This window comes from Lacerta agilis, chromosome 16 (assembly GCF_009819535.1).
Source record: "Lacerta agilis isolate rLacAgi1 chromosome 16, rLacAgi1.pri, whole genome shotgun sequence".
Classification (NCBI taxonomy): domain Eukaryota; kingdom Metazoa; phylum Chordata; class Lepidosauria; order Squamata; family Lacertidae; genus Lacerta; species Lacerta agilis.
This window is the reverse complement of record NC_046327.1, coordinates 39576359-39592425: the sequence shown is the minus strand read 5'-3', so window position 1 is coordinate 39592425 and position 16067 is coordinate 39576359. Positions and strand designations below refer to the sequence as shown.

At 46.9% G+C, this 16067-nt stretch overlaps 1 protein-coding gene across 1 annotated transcript in view; it reads left to right on the top strand.

The window, feature by feature from the left end:
• The window catches only part of USP11 (ubiquitin specific peptidase 11), a 32266-nt gene extending 17158 nt beyond the window's left edge, over nucleotides 1-15108 (top strand). The window contains 10 exon segments of the mRNA XM_033173688.1: nucleotides 2438-2535; nucleotides 2629-2955; nucleotides 8746-8816; nucleotides 9059-9172; nucleotides 9913-10038; nucleotides 10040-10062; nucleotides 11651-11766; nucleotides 13872-13960; nucleotides 14813-14855; nucleotides 14858-15108. Of these exon segments, the coding sequence (XP_033029579.1) occupies nucleotides 2438-2535; nucleotides 2629-2955; nucleotides 8746-8816; nucleotides 9059-9172; nucleotides 9913-10038; nucleotides 10040-10062; nucleotides 11651-11766; nucleotides 13872-13960; nucleotides 14813-14855; nucleotides 14858-14982 (1132 nt within the window). The 3' untranslated portion in view covers nucleotides 14983-15108.
• The last annotated feature ends 959 nt before the right edge of the window (nucleotides 15109-16067 follow it).

Genomic DNA, 16067 nt, shown 5'->3' with positions numbered 1-16067 from the left:
GAAACGAGCCTTAGAGAAATTCAATGACCAATGTAACACCGAATTGTTAACAATTAATTTTTCTAAAACTGAAATTGTTCGTTTTGGCCGTTCTTTCAGGAAACACAATTGGAATATGAAGGAAATGTCATAGATCACATTAAGAACTTCCAATATTTAGGCATAACCTTCTCTTACAATGCCAAATTTTCAGCACATCTGACCGCTTCAGCCACTTCAGCAGAGAGAAGTGCAAATGCCATCCTTAGATTATTTAGAAGGAAAGGTGCTGGCTTCCTTCCTATGGCTTTAAAAGTCTTTCAGGCAAAATCTCTGGCCCAACTTTTTTATGGCTCACAATTGGTCTCTCTGCCAATCTTTAGATTCTCGAAACAGTCCAATCAAAATTTCTTAGAGCCTAAAAACCCCAAAGATCTCTTGAATGGCACCCTGAAACAACTGTCACTCAGAGGCTCCTTGACATCGAATTGCAAAAAGAAGATGCTTTACTCCCTGAGAACTACAGGTGTCTAAAATCTTGGCCCAGCTTTTCAGCTGCCCCTTATTTATCTAATATTACTTATGAATCTTATAGATGGGCATTCTCCAGAACCGATTTGAGGCACTACCTACGGCTGTGCTATACGGTAAATTCCTGCGGGTTCCAATTCACGAGCGCTTATGCCCATGCATGACCAATAAGGTGGAATCTGTTACTCACATTCTCCTACTTTGTGAACTTTACAGTGAAGAACGGTCTCGACTCATATTACCCCTTTTATCATAATTTATACCTTTGCAATATTATTTGGAATTCAGCCCTGAAATTTTACACAAATTCCTTTTGGAAGACTCTCTGAGCTCCGTATCTTACGCTGTGGCCAAATTTTGCACCTTAGCTTAAAAAAAAAATCTCTTTTAATGAAAAATACACTATAAACTTCTTTTGCGCCATTGATCTTTTGTCCCGGCTCTTGGGATTTTGATTTCTTGTGGGGGTGTTGCTGTTTTTTGTTGTTGTTGTTGGTTGTTGTTTTAACCTATGTTGTTTTGTATTGCTGGCTCTTGCTGTAATAAAATTGATTGATTGGATTGGATGGTAGGCCTCAAAATGATGTCTCTGTGCCTGGGTCAACCAACCCTGGGTGGCTTTCACAGACAAGATCACACAGTGAGCAGTCAAGGCTGAGGATGCATTTGAACCTGGAACCCCCCCCTTGTCCTCTGCAAGTAAATGGTTCCCCTTCTGTCCCACATGTTTGTGGGATGGGAATCTCCTTTCCTTACTCCAAGGTGCTTTCCCCTTGGGGCTGTACAGTTTCCTAGGAATTCCTTGCTGGCACCTGCTCCCTTTTTGGTGCTTTCCATATCTGAAGCAGCCTCTGCCTTCCCCTATGCTGTGCTTCCTCCTACCCCACCCCATTTTTTGCTTTCCGTCCCTAAAGATCCACATCTTTGGCAGGGCACTTCCTGAACGGCTTCAGCCGCACTTTGTGGTTTGCATCACAGAATTCAGTAGAAACAAAGGAACATGGGGAACTGCCTTACTCTCAGCCAGACCATTGGTCTGTCTAGCTCGGTATTGTCAACACTGGCTGGCAGCAACTCTCCAGGGGTTCAGGCAGGGCTCTTTTCCCAGCCCTACCTGGAGATGCCAGGGGTTGAATCTGGGGGCGCTCCTGCATGTCCCTAAAAACTGGTTTGGGTTCAGCAATTCCGGTTCTCGTCTTGTGTGTGAGAAGATGGGTTGTTGACTCCAGATTGAGTTTGAACTCCCCATTCAGGCCCTTCAAAAGCAGGGAGGCCAGTGGGGCAGCCATCTGACTACAGTTGTACACTCCCTCTAGGTCTGCTGCTTGCAGGGGAGAGAAATCTTCACAGGGAGCTGTGTTTGCAGTTATGGCAGATGCAAGAACTGCCCTGGGGCTGGCAGGTGTGTTGTATTGGCCTCCTGGACTTGCCTGCCATCTCCCCGCAGCAGCCTTGGGCTTGCTGCTGCACTTGGCAGTGCAGGGCACCGTAGTTGCACCTGTTGGTCTCCAGATGCTCAGAGGGATATTCCTATTACCAAAAGCATGAAGTGTTCAGTGCATGTTCTGGGGCACTTTGCTCCCAGGGGGGAGGGGGCAGATGTGGCCCATTCATGCTCAAACGCTCTGCTCTTTAATAAACCTAGTAAACCTTGGTTCATGCCTGAAGCAAAAACTTTACGGAATTTTCTTTTAACGTTATTTTCCTGCAAAGTAGCTTTGCCCCTGCTCTCCCTCCAGCCCTGTGCCTCTCCCAGTTGACCAGCATGTCTCTTGTTTTCTTTACTCGAATCCTCATCCAGCAGCGCCTTTCATTGCACAGTGCTGCCACGGGGGGTGGGGGTGGGGGGGGAGCTGTGGAGCATGCCCATGATAGTGCTGCCCCTAGTAGCAAAGGGTGTGACTTGCTTTCCCCCCAATTTTGGCAGCCGCTATGTGACACAACCAGACTCTGAGGAAGAGGACGATCCGAGTGAGGAAGACGAGGAGGACCTCTACAACAAGAGGCCCAATGGGCTGAGCGAAGGTGAGGGATTGGCACGAGGGCATAGTGGGGGGGGGGCTGACCAGGTTTTTTATTTGGCCACTGCCTGCCCTTTCCTCTCCAAATGCACAACAGGGGAGGACGACGACGAGGAAGAGACGACTGCAGAAGGCTCCACAAGCCAGGAGCCCAGCTCGGAGGCGGAGGAAAACCCCTTGGACGCCTCTGTGGGGGAGGAAGGGGCTGGCGTGGAGGGGAGGCCCAGCCCCAGCCCAGCTCCTCAGCCACCTCAGTCCCCCCAGACACCCTCTTCCAGCCCCAGCCCCCCGACGGCCAACCAGGCCAAACGCAAATGCTGCCAGAAGCGCCCCAAGCTGCTCTTCACCCTCCAGGCCGTCAACTCCAACGGGACCAGCGACCGGACAGCTGCCCAGGATGATGGCAGCACTGTCTCCTTCAACTGTGAGTCTTCCCTCTGGCTCCCAATACTGGGGGTGTGAGAGTTACTGGGATTCCCTTGCGGTGGTCAGGTGGGGGTGGGGGGCTCCCTTCTGAGCCTTTCTCCCACTCCATGGGCTGCTCCAGCCCCCTTCTCTGAAATTCTCGGGTTCACCTTTTTTGTTTAACGACCTGCAGCTCAGATATACAAACACTCATCTACTGGAATGTTGATTAAGGGTTGTGTCCCGGGTCAGTCATAACCAGAGTGGACCCGTTGACACTAATGAACACGGACTCGCTTAGGTCCACTAATTTTGGTGGTCCTATCAGTTGCTGAAAATTGCAGGAGGGAAGAGTAGGGATGTAAAATTTCGGGGAATTTTGAAGCTTGGAAACCCCCCAAAACGGAAATTTTTGGAAAAATTGAAAAAAATGCTACATTAGCACTTCTTTTTTCTTTCCAGATTGAAGTCATTCTGTTACTTTAGAAACATAAAATATAACTATGGACAATTTTAATGGGCAATAAATTATCACAACTAGATATTAAAAAATTTAGTGTATCCAAACATTATTACAACCAGAATTTACTTTTAAAATAATATTATTTGTATTTGTAACAAATGGAGCAACAATCTCTTGAACTGTTTACTAGTTATGTGGAACAAAAAAAACTCCACAAAACAATTTTTAAAAATCCAGAAGTAACAATTATTCATATTTCATCTCCAGTATTAAAAAAATTTCATAAAAAGAACTGAAGAAGGAAGTGGGACTAAGTTTCAATGAATGGGCATGAAATTTAATCAGAATCATTTTCTGAACTGTAATGATCAGTGTCAGTTTCAATCTCTGCTTCTGCATCTACTCTGTTGTATCTGTCATTATCACAGTTATCATGGACTTCTAAAAACTGAAGGTTTGCTCGGATTGAAACAAGCCTCTCTACCCTTTCACATGTCCACTCATTTCTTGATTTAGTGTGAATGTTTCCAAACCTAGACCAGATTCTTTCACATGCTGCAGAAGATGGAGGAATCTGAAGAAGGCGAGAAGCAAGAGGAGTCAGAGGCTGTGTTGTACAAAGACCCTGCACCATGTTGCAGGAGGAATCTGTTTGGCAGAATCCCAGATTGCATTCCTGGACCAAATCCCTGAAGATGTTCTGTATTCTGCAACATTTGAAAGTACCCTCCCAATATCAAGTCCTCCTCAATGTGATGCTTGTTTTGTAATCCAGTCAAATGCAGTAAGAGTGCTATCATCACATACATTGTCACCTTTGAATCTTGGATCCAGCAGATTTGCAGCAGCATGAATCGGATGGCAACAAAATTCTTCCCCTTTTTAAATAAAATCTTTCACTTTACTTTCTTCTATAGTTGTAAGTGGAGATATACTGAGATGTTCAAAACAATTGTTTTATCTTTGTCATTAGATAAGGAATTTCTGACAAAAGTGCACTATCTGATTCAGATGCAGTGATTGCTGCAGCAATTGACTTTAGAATCTTCAGGGAATTTTGCAGCTGAACCCAGAAGACTTCCTGATCAAGAAGAGTGTTTCTTACACTCCTGGTACTTAAGATCTTCAACTATTACTGTTTCTTGAAGAGCTTCTTTGTTTTTTTAGTAACTTTCAAAGAAGATCACCACTCCAGCCCACCGAGTTTTACTACAGAGCTTCAGTGTCACTATTTTATTCTTCACATTTTTTTCTACTTGCTTCTTCTTGAAAACTGCAGATATAATATGAGTAACTTTTACATGTTTTATAACTTCTTTTGCTTGTCTATAGATCCTTTGAAGGGTGTCCTGTTTCATAATATCATTAAGAAGCAAGTTTAGCCCATGAGATGCACATCCTATTGCAGTAATATGTGGATACTTATCCATTATGATCTTCCGTGCTGCTTTCATATTGCTGGCATTGTCAGTCAGCAAAGCAAATACTGTACCACTCCCATTTTCTGTAGGAGTATGTTTTACAGCTGATATACTCTGCAGTATGTCTATTCTCTCCTGTTTCAATGCTTTTGTAAAAAACTGGTTGAGGTGTTGTTTATAACGAAATTTATAATTCCTTCTCCTCTCACATTTGTCCATCCATCTGTAAGTAGTGCAAGACACAGTGCTTCATTAATTTTTCCTTGCACAGATTCCATTACACGTCATATTCCGACTCCAAAAGAGGCTTGCTCAAAGAATGTCTGCTGGGCAATAGTATGATGGTCTTAGTAATTTTAAAGCTGCCATATTTTCAGTTATTGAAAATGGTGTTCCAGAAGAATATATTGCTCTTGCAAGAACTTGATCAAATTTTTCCTGATCTTCAGGTGTCATCTTGTCTACAAATGAATTAATTGAATAATTTTTGGATGCAGCTGTCTTCAGTATTGTTCACTTGAAGATGCTACTGATGGGACAACACTTTGTGTTGCTGCTGATATTACAGATGGAGTAGAAAGAGGACTTCTTGAACGAGAACGTTAAAAGAAACGTTCCTAAAAATGTTGAATGTTGAAAAAAACCTAAAATACACAAACCAGGAAATCTAGGACGCCCCATCATCTCAGTATTGGCACTATTACAGTGGGTTGTTTCCGGTTATATGGACTCTGTTCTGAAACCATATGCCATCAGTGCTCCCATCTACGTACGTGACACCACAGATTTACTGAGGAAATTACGTTCTTTGAATAATCTTCCTAACAATACTATTCTAGTCACTATGGATGTGGAATCTCTGTATACCAACATCCCACACAACAATGGTTTACAAGCTATAAGGAACACCATTTCAGATAAAACCACAGCGGACTTTGCTACCAAACTCTGCTATTTTGTCCTTACCCACAACAACTTCAATTTGGTGATGATCTGTTCCTCTGGCTCAGTGGCACAGCAATGGGCACCCACATGGCCCCACAGTATGCAAAAATCTTCACGCAGATTAGAACAATGTTTCCTAAACTCCTACCCACTCAACCCTCTCTTGTACCTGCGATACATTGACGATATTTTTATGAATCTGGGCACATGGTCAACAGACCCTGGACACCTTCCACCAGAAATTCCATGACTTTTACCCACCATCAACCTAACAATGAACCAATCTTTGCAAGAAATACATTTTCTGGACACTACTATAAAACTACAGGATGTAGGACACCACCTTATACCGTAAACCAACTGACCGACAAATATATCTACATGCTTCTAGCTGCCATCCCAAACATACCAAACAATCCATTGTATATAGCCAGGCCCTACGTACAGCCGCATCTGTTCCAACTCTACAGACAAGAGAGTTTCACCTAAGAGATCTACAGCAAACCTTTTTAGAACTAAAATATCCACCTGGTGAAGTTAAACAGCAGATCAACAGAGCCAGACTGATGCCCAGAGAGAACTTGCTGCAAGACAGACCCAAAAAAGAAAACAACAGACCACTAGTAATCACATTCACATACAGCTCCCAAGTTAAAACAGTACAACGCATCATCAGAGATCTACAACCTCTCCTAGACAATGACAGTTCTCTTTCTCAAGCTCTGGAGGAAGACCTTCATCGCCTACAGACAGCCACCCAATCTCAAACAGCTCCTCACCCACAATAATACAACAACAGGACTCAACATGGACACTGGTACCAGAGCCTGCAATAAACCCAGATGCCAACTTGCTGCCACATAAACCCGGACAACACCATTACTGGCCCCAACAACATAAAAAATACCATCTCAGGACTATTTAATTGCCCATCTTCTAACATTGTGTATGCCATCAAATGCCAACAGTGCCCTTCAGTTCTTATATTGGACAAAACAGGCCAAATCCTACATCAAAGAATAAATGGACATAAATCTGATAACAGGAATCACAAGACAGAGAAACCAGAACACTTCAATCTCCCAGGACATTCAATACAAGATCTTAAAGTAGCTGTCTTACTACAAAGGAATTTCAGAAATAGACTGGAAAGAGAAGTTGCTGAATTGCAACTAATTACCAAACTTAAACCATGGAGAGACCTGGTCTGAACAAAGACATTGGATTCTTATCTCATTATACATGACAAAGCTATCTTTAGCCATCTCACCCCTTGCCTTTTCCTGTAAGACCAATTGCAGTTGTTAACAGTTGTAAACAGATTTTCCACACCTATCAGCCAATCACCCATTCCACCACCCTTCTGAGTAATACCCCTCCTCACTCTCTCACTATATTTAAGGGTCTGGTGACTTTTGTTTCAGTGTATCTGAAGAAGTGTGCATGCACACGAAAGCTCATACCACGAACACACTTAGTTGGTCTCTAAGGTGCTACTGGAAAGAATTTTTTTTTTTTTTTTTTGGTTTGACTATGGCAGACCAACACGGCTACCTACCTGTAACTGAAAAAAACTAGGTGCATTTTCATCATTGTGGTCCTCTTCACTTAGATCCATGAATAATTTTTTAATATCTACAGGACACTTGTTACATACAAGAATGTGTTTTGTCATCCTGGTAGCATTTGGAAATGCATATTTCATCTGACAGTATTTACAAATCACATTTTTCTTCTCAGAGGAACTTGTACAGTAATGTGAAAATGCTTTCCATATGCTAGATGTTGGTCTCACCATTTTCCTGAGGGGAGTAGGAAGAAAAATAATTTAATGTTTGCAAGAAGACACTAATATATGGTAGTGGGTGGAGGGGAAGTAAAGGACCAGATTAGTAGTAATTAAGTTATTATTTACACAAAGGTTATAAACTAATGTAGCTAAATGATTCAGTTTTCTGGAATCAGATACTGTTTTCTGGAATCAGATACTGTAAATGAAAACTCTTACCTTTTTAAATTAAGTATACTTTCAGGCCTTTTTGTTGCTCAATATTTCTTCCAGTGCTTTGAGGCCTAGTGAAGAGGAACAGAACCAATGCATAGCACACACATGCAAAAACAAAACTGAAACCTTTTTCTTTTCTGGTGACAACAGCACCTCCTAAAAGAAGAAATGTATCTTGTTCTTGCATTGGAGAGTTGAGTTTGTAACCTAGGACTTGCTTGTCCTCACAGAAAGTAGAATAATCTGATACCCTATTAGAAATGATTTATAAAATATTTGAACCCCTCATCTTAAAATATTTTATTCATAATATTAAAAATAAAACATTCCATAATCTATTTTTTATTTTGCCAATTTTTCGAGAAAAACAAAAAAAAAGGCTTCAGGGAAAAAACGGGTTTCCCCCGAATTTTTCCAGTTTTTTTCCGGGCCTTCACAATCTCTAGGGAAGAGTGCTGCTCCCCTCAGGTCCTGCTTGGGGTCTCCCCACAGCATCTGGTCGGCCCCTGTAGAACAGGATTGCCAGACTAGGTGGGGCCTTGGCCTGAACATCTCAGAGGTCTTGTGTTCTTAAGGATATAGCCCTCAGAAGTGAGCCTGTTCTCACCTTTCTGCCTTCTGGTCAGTGATGTGTCAAGGCTCTGTGTAGGGTCTTAATGGATGCATTGCTGGAGTAAATGCAGCCACCAGTGACATGTGCCCTACAAAAGTGAAGATGGCCCTTTGGCTGGAAACCCTTTCCTGCCCCAGTGGCAAAATTCCTCATTGTTTGGCCCCTTTCCTTCGGACGCACTGCCCTCTGGATACTTCTGTAGGGGAAGGGACAGTACTGGGTGTGGCAGTGGTGACTGGAGAGCAGCAGGATTCTTCAGGGTCCTTCTGGTCTGGGATTTCATAAATGACTTCCCCCTGCACTGCCTTGAGAGATGCTCAGGGTTCCTGCCACTTTAACCACAGTTTCTCCCCTTGGCACAGCCCAACCGTACATTGCGATGGGACTGGGACTCCAACAGAGGAAACGCTACTACAATGAGGCGGAGGCGGAGGTGAGGGCGAGACATTTTCCTGCCCCCAGTGCTCCTCCTTTCTCTCTCCCTTGCCCTCCTCTGCCTTGAGGGAGCATCCTCAAGCTCAGCCACAGGGACCTGGCAGACCTCCAGAGGGTTCTGGACTCCCAGTTCCTGCCAGCCTGGCTCTCATGGTCAGGGACAACAGGCAAAAACTGGAGGGTGATGGGCGCCCCCCCCCAGCTGCCCTCACCCCCCACCCACTGTGTGTGCACTGCCAGGGCTACATCAAGCACGACTGCATGGACTTCACGCCAAGGAAGAATCCAGTGAGGCTGCAGGAGTGCCTCGAACTCTTCACCACCGTGGAGACGCTGGAGGAGGAGAATCCCCTGGTGAGAGCCCTGGTGGGTCGGGTGGGGCTCTTGCTTCCGAGGCACAAAGGAAGGGAAGGAGCTGCCGGTGGAGCAGAGCCGAATCCTGGAGGCAGCTGGCTCTGACCTTCCAGTCGTGGGTTGACAAAGCTGCACCGCCTCGGATTATCTTATGGCTCAAACTGTTCAGGCCTGGTATTGCTTGCTGTGCTCCACTCGACTCTGGCCTGGTAGGGGCAGCCAAGGGGCCTTACAGCTGGAACCTTCTCGCCTAGCCTGACTGGAGAGCCTTGGGGGGGGGGGGGATCTTGAGAAGGAAGGGAGTTCCCCCCCCCCATGTGGTGTTAAGTAAGGGGGGAAGATGTGCATAGGTTTCATCATGGGCAAGATGTGCAGCGGGCATCAGTGGCAGAGTCTTCTGGTCCATCACAGCTGATGACACCAGACTTCTTGCTTCAAGGGATGATGAACCACGGGGCTGGTGGGTAAAGATGCCAGCCTCTTTGCAGATCCTCCTGGTGGCCCTCTTTTCACTAGTGTTGGCTAGGCATTTTTCAGTTTTCAGAATTGGTGTGTGTTGCAGGATTTTGGTGCCCTGACCAAATCATTTTCACTTTTGTTCTCCCACCCCCAACCCAGATACCTGTCTCAGGATTCCTCCTTTGTGTCCTAAGATGGGTTGCCTGCTAGTCCTCATGCAAACACCTGTGGCTTTTCTGCTGTTCTGAGTGCTGTGCTCACCCCCAGCTCCTCTCGTGCAGGTACTGCCCCCCTGCAAGAAGCACCAGTTGGCCACCAAGAAGCTGGACTTGTGGTCGCTGCCAGAGATCCTGATCATCCACCTCAAGCGCTTTTCCTACACCAAGTTCTCCAGGGAGAAACTCGACAACCCTGGTGGAGTTCCCTATCCAGTAAGCCATTTGGTCCAAATCATTAGACAATTTGTGGGGAAGGAGAAGAGACATGGGGGCAGCGTATTTGGGGTGACTCATGCCTCTGAAATCATTCCACTGGGAGAAATCTTTCAGAGGAAGCAGGCATGCTTGTTACGTTTTCAGGATTCCACGGGCCAAAGAGTTACCTCCTCCTTTTGAAGCCAGTATCAATACAGTGGTGCCTCGCAAGACGAAATTAATTTGTTCCACGAGTGCTATTGTATAGCGGAAATTTCATCTTGCGAAGCACGGTCGGAGGAAGCGCAGCTTTACGGGGGGGAAACCCGCAAAACGTTTTCATTTTGCGAGTCGCGGCTATAGGAAACTTTGTCTTGCGAAGCACCCTTTCGCTAGCGAATGCCTTCCGTCTAGTGAGTTTTTCGTCTAGCGAGGCATTCGTCTAGCAAGGTACCACTGTAAAGGTTTTTCAGAATGCATGTTGACTTCCACTGGAGCTGGCTTATGCAGCTTGCAGAGAGCACTTTCCCAGTTCTGAAGATGCCTGATAAAATGGAGCACATTTGCTTTTTAAAAAATGGCTTTAATGCAGGACTGGGGAACTTGGGGCCCTCCAGGTATTGTGGGCTCTCAACACCCATCAGCCCAAGTAAGGGTGGCCCAAAGGTGGAGATGATGAGAGTCAAGAGTCAACATGGTTTCCCCCCATGTCTGACTTAAGGGGACACAGAGTGCACTCTAGAATTGTGTGGTGGCTTGGGAGCCTGAGCCAGCCTGGCATTTGTTCATTTGTGGCATTTATAGATCACTTGATCATTAGCATGTCTAAGCATTCCTCCTATACCAACCCAGTTGGTAGAAGACATTTGTCTTTACTAGTCTGCTAAGAGGTTAGTCATCTGCATTTTCCTGCTTACGCAAAGCAAAGGGTTTCCCTCCCACCACAACCTGCTGGGAAACAGAGGTTAGAAGTCACTTGTTGCCATCTGTCCTTCTCAAGAGACAGTGGAGTGGGCAGTCAAACCACTGTGTTAGCAACACCAAAGTGACCTCTCTGGGGCGCAAGCCTGGGCAGCCAGTATGGAAGTCCTGGGCTGCCCAGAGATAAGACCTGCCCCCCTTTGGCCTCACTGATGGGGTCCAAAGGAAGACGAGCAATGCATTGGTCACTAGCTTGGCTGCAGGAGTTGCCGGAAGGAGGCGTTCAAGGTGCCATGTGGCCATCTTCAGGACTCCACTCAAGATTTTTGTGGGGTTTACTCCTTAGCCATTTCGTCTCCCTCTTAGCAGTCTAGTAAAAACAACTGAAAGCTAATCACTTTCTATGGGCTGATTCACAAGACTGGCCTCAGCCGTCGGCAGGAAGTAAGGGGCATTACAGGGCGCTGGATAGAATTACTGAGCGGGTGTTCATGTTTCAAGGTGTCCTTGAAAACACTTCAGGAAAGTGCAGCTTCAAACCCCATAAGTTAGCATGGTGATTAGGAATGTGCCTTGAGGGTGGCGGTGACTTATGATGCAAATGCTGGTTCTCCCCCAAAACTATGTGGAGGATGTTGCTCAGGGGGCCCTAGAAAACAGCAGCATTATGATCTCTATCCTGTAGGGACCTCGATTTCTCAGATTTTATCATCAAGCCACAGAAAGACACTGACCCTACACTGTACAAATATGACCTCATCGCCGTGTCGAACCACTACGGGGGTCTCCGAGATGGGCACTGTATGTATTCCTTTTGGGTTGAAGGCAATGGATGCAAGGTGGGGAGGAGATACCCAGAGTTGAAAGGAAATGGTTAACAGCAAAATTAGAGCCAGCTTTGTTGGGCAGCCCAAGACTTGGGTCTTTGGTTCATTGATCCTTCCTACAAAGTGAAAATGCACAATAGGTAAATCTGAGATCTGATGGGTGGCTTTCCAGCAATTCTGTCTGCGCAAGCATTTCAGCTCGCCAGATGGAACGATTCCTCCCCGTGTGCTGTTCTGGCGAGTTCTCTCAATTTCCACACACCCTCAGAGCCCATTTCAGGGGGAGCTCAGAGAGGGGAGAGGAAAGGAAAGCGCCATTGTGAATGGAAGTCCCTGGGCAGGGCTTCTGCTGACTGGGGCTTATTAGGTGAACCCCACCCCATGTAGTACCATATTTTTGCATGTATAAGACGACCCCTATTTTTTTGAACCCCAAACTAAGAAATTAAGAAGTTACTCAGCTTTTGGGGGGGGATTGCCCTCAAAGCTGTTGAGATATTTTTGGCTGCAACCCCCGTTCTCCTGGCGGTGGCACTGAAGGGACATTGTGCTTTATTGCTGGAGAGCCTGAAGTCCCCCTAGGCAGCCGTTGCCACTCAGTCTCTTTCTCCAGGGCACACACGCCAAGCAAAGGGGTGGGGCAGGCCCCAGATGCACTTTCCTCTCAGTGCTGCAGTTGCTGCCCTTAACTTTCTGTGGTTTGCGGCGCAGCCCATGACCTGGTGCGTATGTGTGCATGTGCGAGAAAGAGCAGCGTGTGTGGAAGCATGTCTCTGGCGGGCTGCAGGAAGATTAAGGAAATACCATATTTTTCCATGTATAAGATGACCCCCAATTTTGACTAACAAAAATTTAGCAAAAAACATTATCTTAAACACAGAAAAATATTGTAATCTGAATTTTAATCTGTATTGTTGTTATCACCATCTTGTAATACTTATATGATACCCTCCTGGGGGTGGGGGGTTCACATCAAACAGTAGAATAATAAAACTCAGTATTAAAAACTGTACAAACCAATGGAGCAGATAACATTTGTGGAGTCAGTAAAAGCAACTAAATGAAACCAGCATTGGTGACATGCTGTACAGATACAACAGAGCAGATGCTTAATTAAATGAGACATCGGGTGAAACTCCTTGAGGAAGGGGGTAACCTCAGCTTGTTGTAACATACACAATTAAACAATCAGTTTAATTAGTCTTAAGCATAGTTAGTGAAAACCAGCCAACTTCAAACCATGGTTTATGAAGCCAGTTAGTTTTCTGTAACCATAGTTATGATTAAGTTCAGTTTAGGACATCACACTAAACTCTGGCTAATTAGGGCAGAAACTGACGTGTCTTGCCGCTCCACTGCCAAAAACATGAGCCCCATGGCCTGCGGTGGCCCATCAGGATGCTAAACCATTCTTTACCAATGCAGGTGAATGTGGCCTGTGTGAGAGCTATTTCTTTTTGGGGGAAACAAAGCAGTGAGGAACAGAATGACTATGAGAACAGTCTAGAAATGAACAATTTATTCTTGCAGAATTTCACACGGGGAGTAAACAGCTGCTATTAGAAAAGGCTAAGTGCAAACAAATATGGACATTGGTAGATGAAAGGGGGGCAGGTAGAAAGTGGCATCCCTGAGAGGGGGGAAAGCTCAGTGCAGAATAAAATCCCTTCTCCAACTGCGAAGACCTCACCAGCCCTTTTGTAGTTCAGAGATATTAGTGGACACTAGTTCAGCTTAGAACTTGCTCGATTCCGCTTTAAATGTAAACTGAGGCCCTGTTGATGGATGCCTCAGCTAGCAGCAGGATTCATGCAGCAGAGGAGCAATGCAAGTAGCCCACCCTGCAGATTCCCTCCCCAGAGGACTGGGTGCTCCACGCAAAATGCTGTTTGTGCAGAAGCTCCAGCTGGCCCGATTCTTTTCTCTTCAAATGGGAGGAAGGTTCCACAAATGGAGGACCAAAGTGCTTAGGTAGTGGCTGACAGGGGATGTGATTGTGAAGCATCTGACAGGGGCACAATGGGTGTCAGAAGGCAAAGCAGCACTTTGGTGAGTCTGACTGGTCTTTGTGCCCTCTAGACACGACTTTTGCCCGGAACAAAGACAGCGGAACGTGGTTCTACTTTGATGACAGCAGTGTCTCTGCAGTTTCCAAAGTCCAGATTGAGGTGAGTCGGGCAGGGCAGCCCTGGATGGGCTCAGCTTTTTGGCTCTTGTTGGCAGGTGTCTTGGGTGGCAATGCCATCCCACCCTCTTGGCTAGCTGGGTGGCAAAATCTCCCTCTCGGTGGCCTGTGCATCTCTTTACAAAAACACCTCCATCACATCTCAGCAAGGTATGTCTCTAAGCAGACTGGGCTTTTCATTTGCAAGGAAGAAGCAGAACTTGGTTGTCCCTCAGTCTCTTCTCAAGCAGACTGATACTTTCCCCCTTTTCCTGCTTTAGAAGCCCCCTGGTGTTACCCTGAACAAGTTGGGGGGGGGGGCAGGAAGGAGGCCTTGGCACCATGGTCTGTCTGCTTCATTGGTCTTTCCATGGACTAAGAAGGGAGGGTCAGGAACTTGAATCTCTCACGTTGGCACCCTGCCCTTCTTCCAGTGAGCTCAGGGTAGCAGTTATTCAGCCCTCAAGCAATGGATCTCTCCTTCCCCTCTCCAACCCAACAATATCCTCACAACTCTGAGAATGACTTGCTATATCAGCTTCATGGCCTGGAGATGTGGGGCGAGGAAAATACAACCCCCCCCCCCTTCTTGGTTATGTGATCTACTCTACTCCATTGATCCTTTGTGAACTGAGTGTCCTGTAGTGCAAGTTGCTTTGATCCTCTTTGAAAAAGCAGTGCAGGACATTTTAACTCAACAGTGTGGACCTTTGGATGTCTCCTGACTCCCCCCCCCCAATCCTATGCCACTTGAACTCCCCCCGTGACTCTCTTTCCCCTGATCTGCATCTCAGGCTCCTAAGCGTCTCTTTTGCCCTCACCTGCTGCCTCTTATGCTTCTTTTCTCCCCTGACAGTCCAAAGCTGCCTATGTGCTCTTCTACCAGCGCCAGGACAAATCCGGCACCCTGCCCTCCTTGCTGCACCGAGTACCGCAGGTTCCAGAGACCAGGACGACGGTGGAGGGGCCTGCTGCGAGCCCCACCCCAGAGAGCAAGCCAGTAGGGACTTTATGGATGTGGACTGACCTTGACCCCACCCTCCCTCCTCCATTTGCAGCCGGGGAGGGGGGCTGCATGCCCTGCCTCTTCCCTTCCTCAGACTGAAGCTAGCAGTGGATTCTCTCCAAGGGCAGCAGCTCTTTACTTAGGCTATGGAATAGGGGGGAGGGGTCCCCTCTGCTGTGCCCCAAAGTGCAGGGCCCTTTGCTTTGCATAGTTCCCCTGCTCTGAAGGGGGTGTTTTGGGGTGTGTGTGTGTGCTACCCCCTTGACAGGGCCATAGTCTTGCACCAGCATTTTTATAAGATGCAAAGGTGAAGGGGGAGGGGGTGAAGTGTCCCTCTTTTCCATCTCACATGGGGGAGGGGATGTGTGCATTGTGGGTGCTGCCCCCTCCCCTTTTACTCTCTAGCATCAGGGGGAGTTGCCCTTATTCTGCTGCTCCTGGTTTTAGGGCCTCTGCTGTAGACAGCCATGCAGGACTTTGCAAAGGTGTTCTGCAGCCGGTTGGGACACTTCTCCCACCCCAAAAAACCCTCCCATTGGTCACTGGCTGGATAAACAGACCCTTGTTTTCTCTCCCCCCCCCCCAACCTCCCAAGTGCCTCCTCTTCCCCTCAACGAGAGCAATAATTCTAACCATTGCCCCACCACCATCTTCCATTCACAGCCAACGGCTCCCCTTGACCTGCATTTCATGGACCTCTTTCTGACAGCTGGCTGCTTCCAAAGCCCCTCTCTAGCTACAGGGGGTGGTGGTTGAGCTGCTGGGCTGAGGTGCCGCTTCAGAGTCTAGCAGCAAAGCCTATGGCAAGGCCACGGAGGGGTTTGGGGCCTGCACTGTGTCACTGCTACTGCTGCTGCTGCTGCTGCCACCACACACCCTGGCAGAGGAGGAGTGTCTCTGCCACCCGCCGCCACCAGCACTGAATGCCCCCTCCCTTCTTTGCCCTGGCACCTGGTGCCTCAGGTGTTGCGCCTGCCCTGGGCCCACAGAAGTGCATGGAAGTTCTCCCCCCTCTGCCGAGTGTCTCTGGTGCCGCTGCTGCTGCTTCCAGGCTCAGGGATTGCACTGGCTTGTAAATAGGTTTCTGTGTGCAATGTTTGGGGAG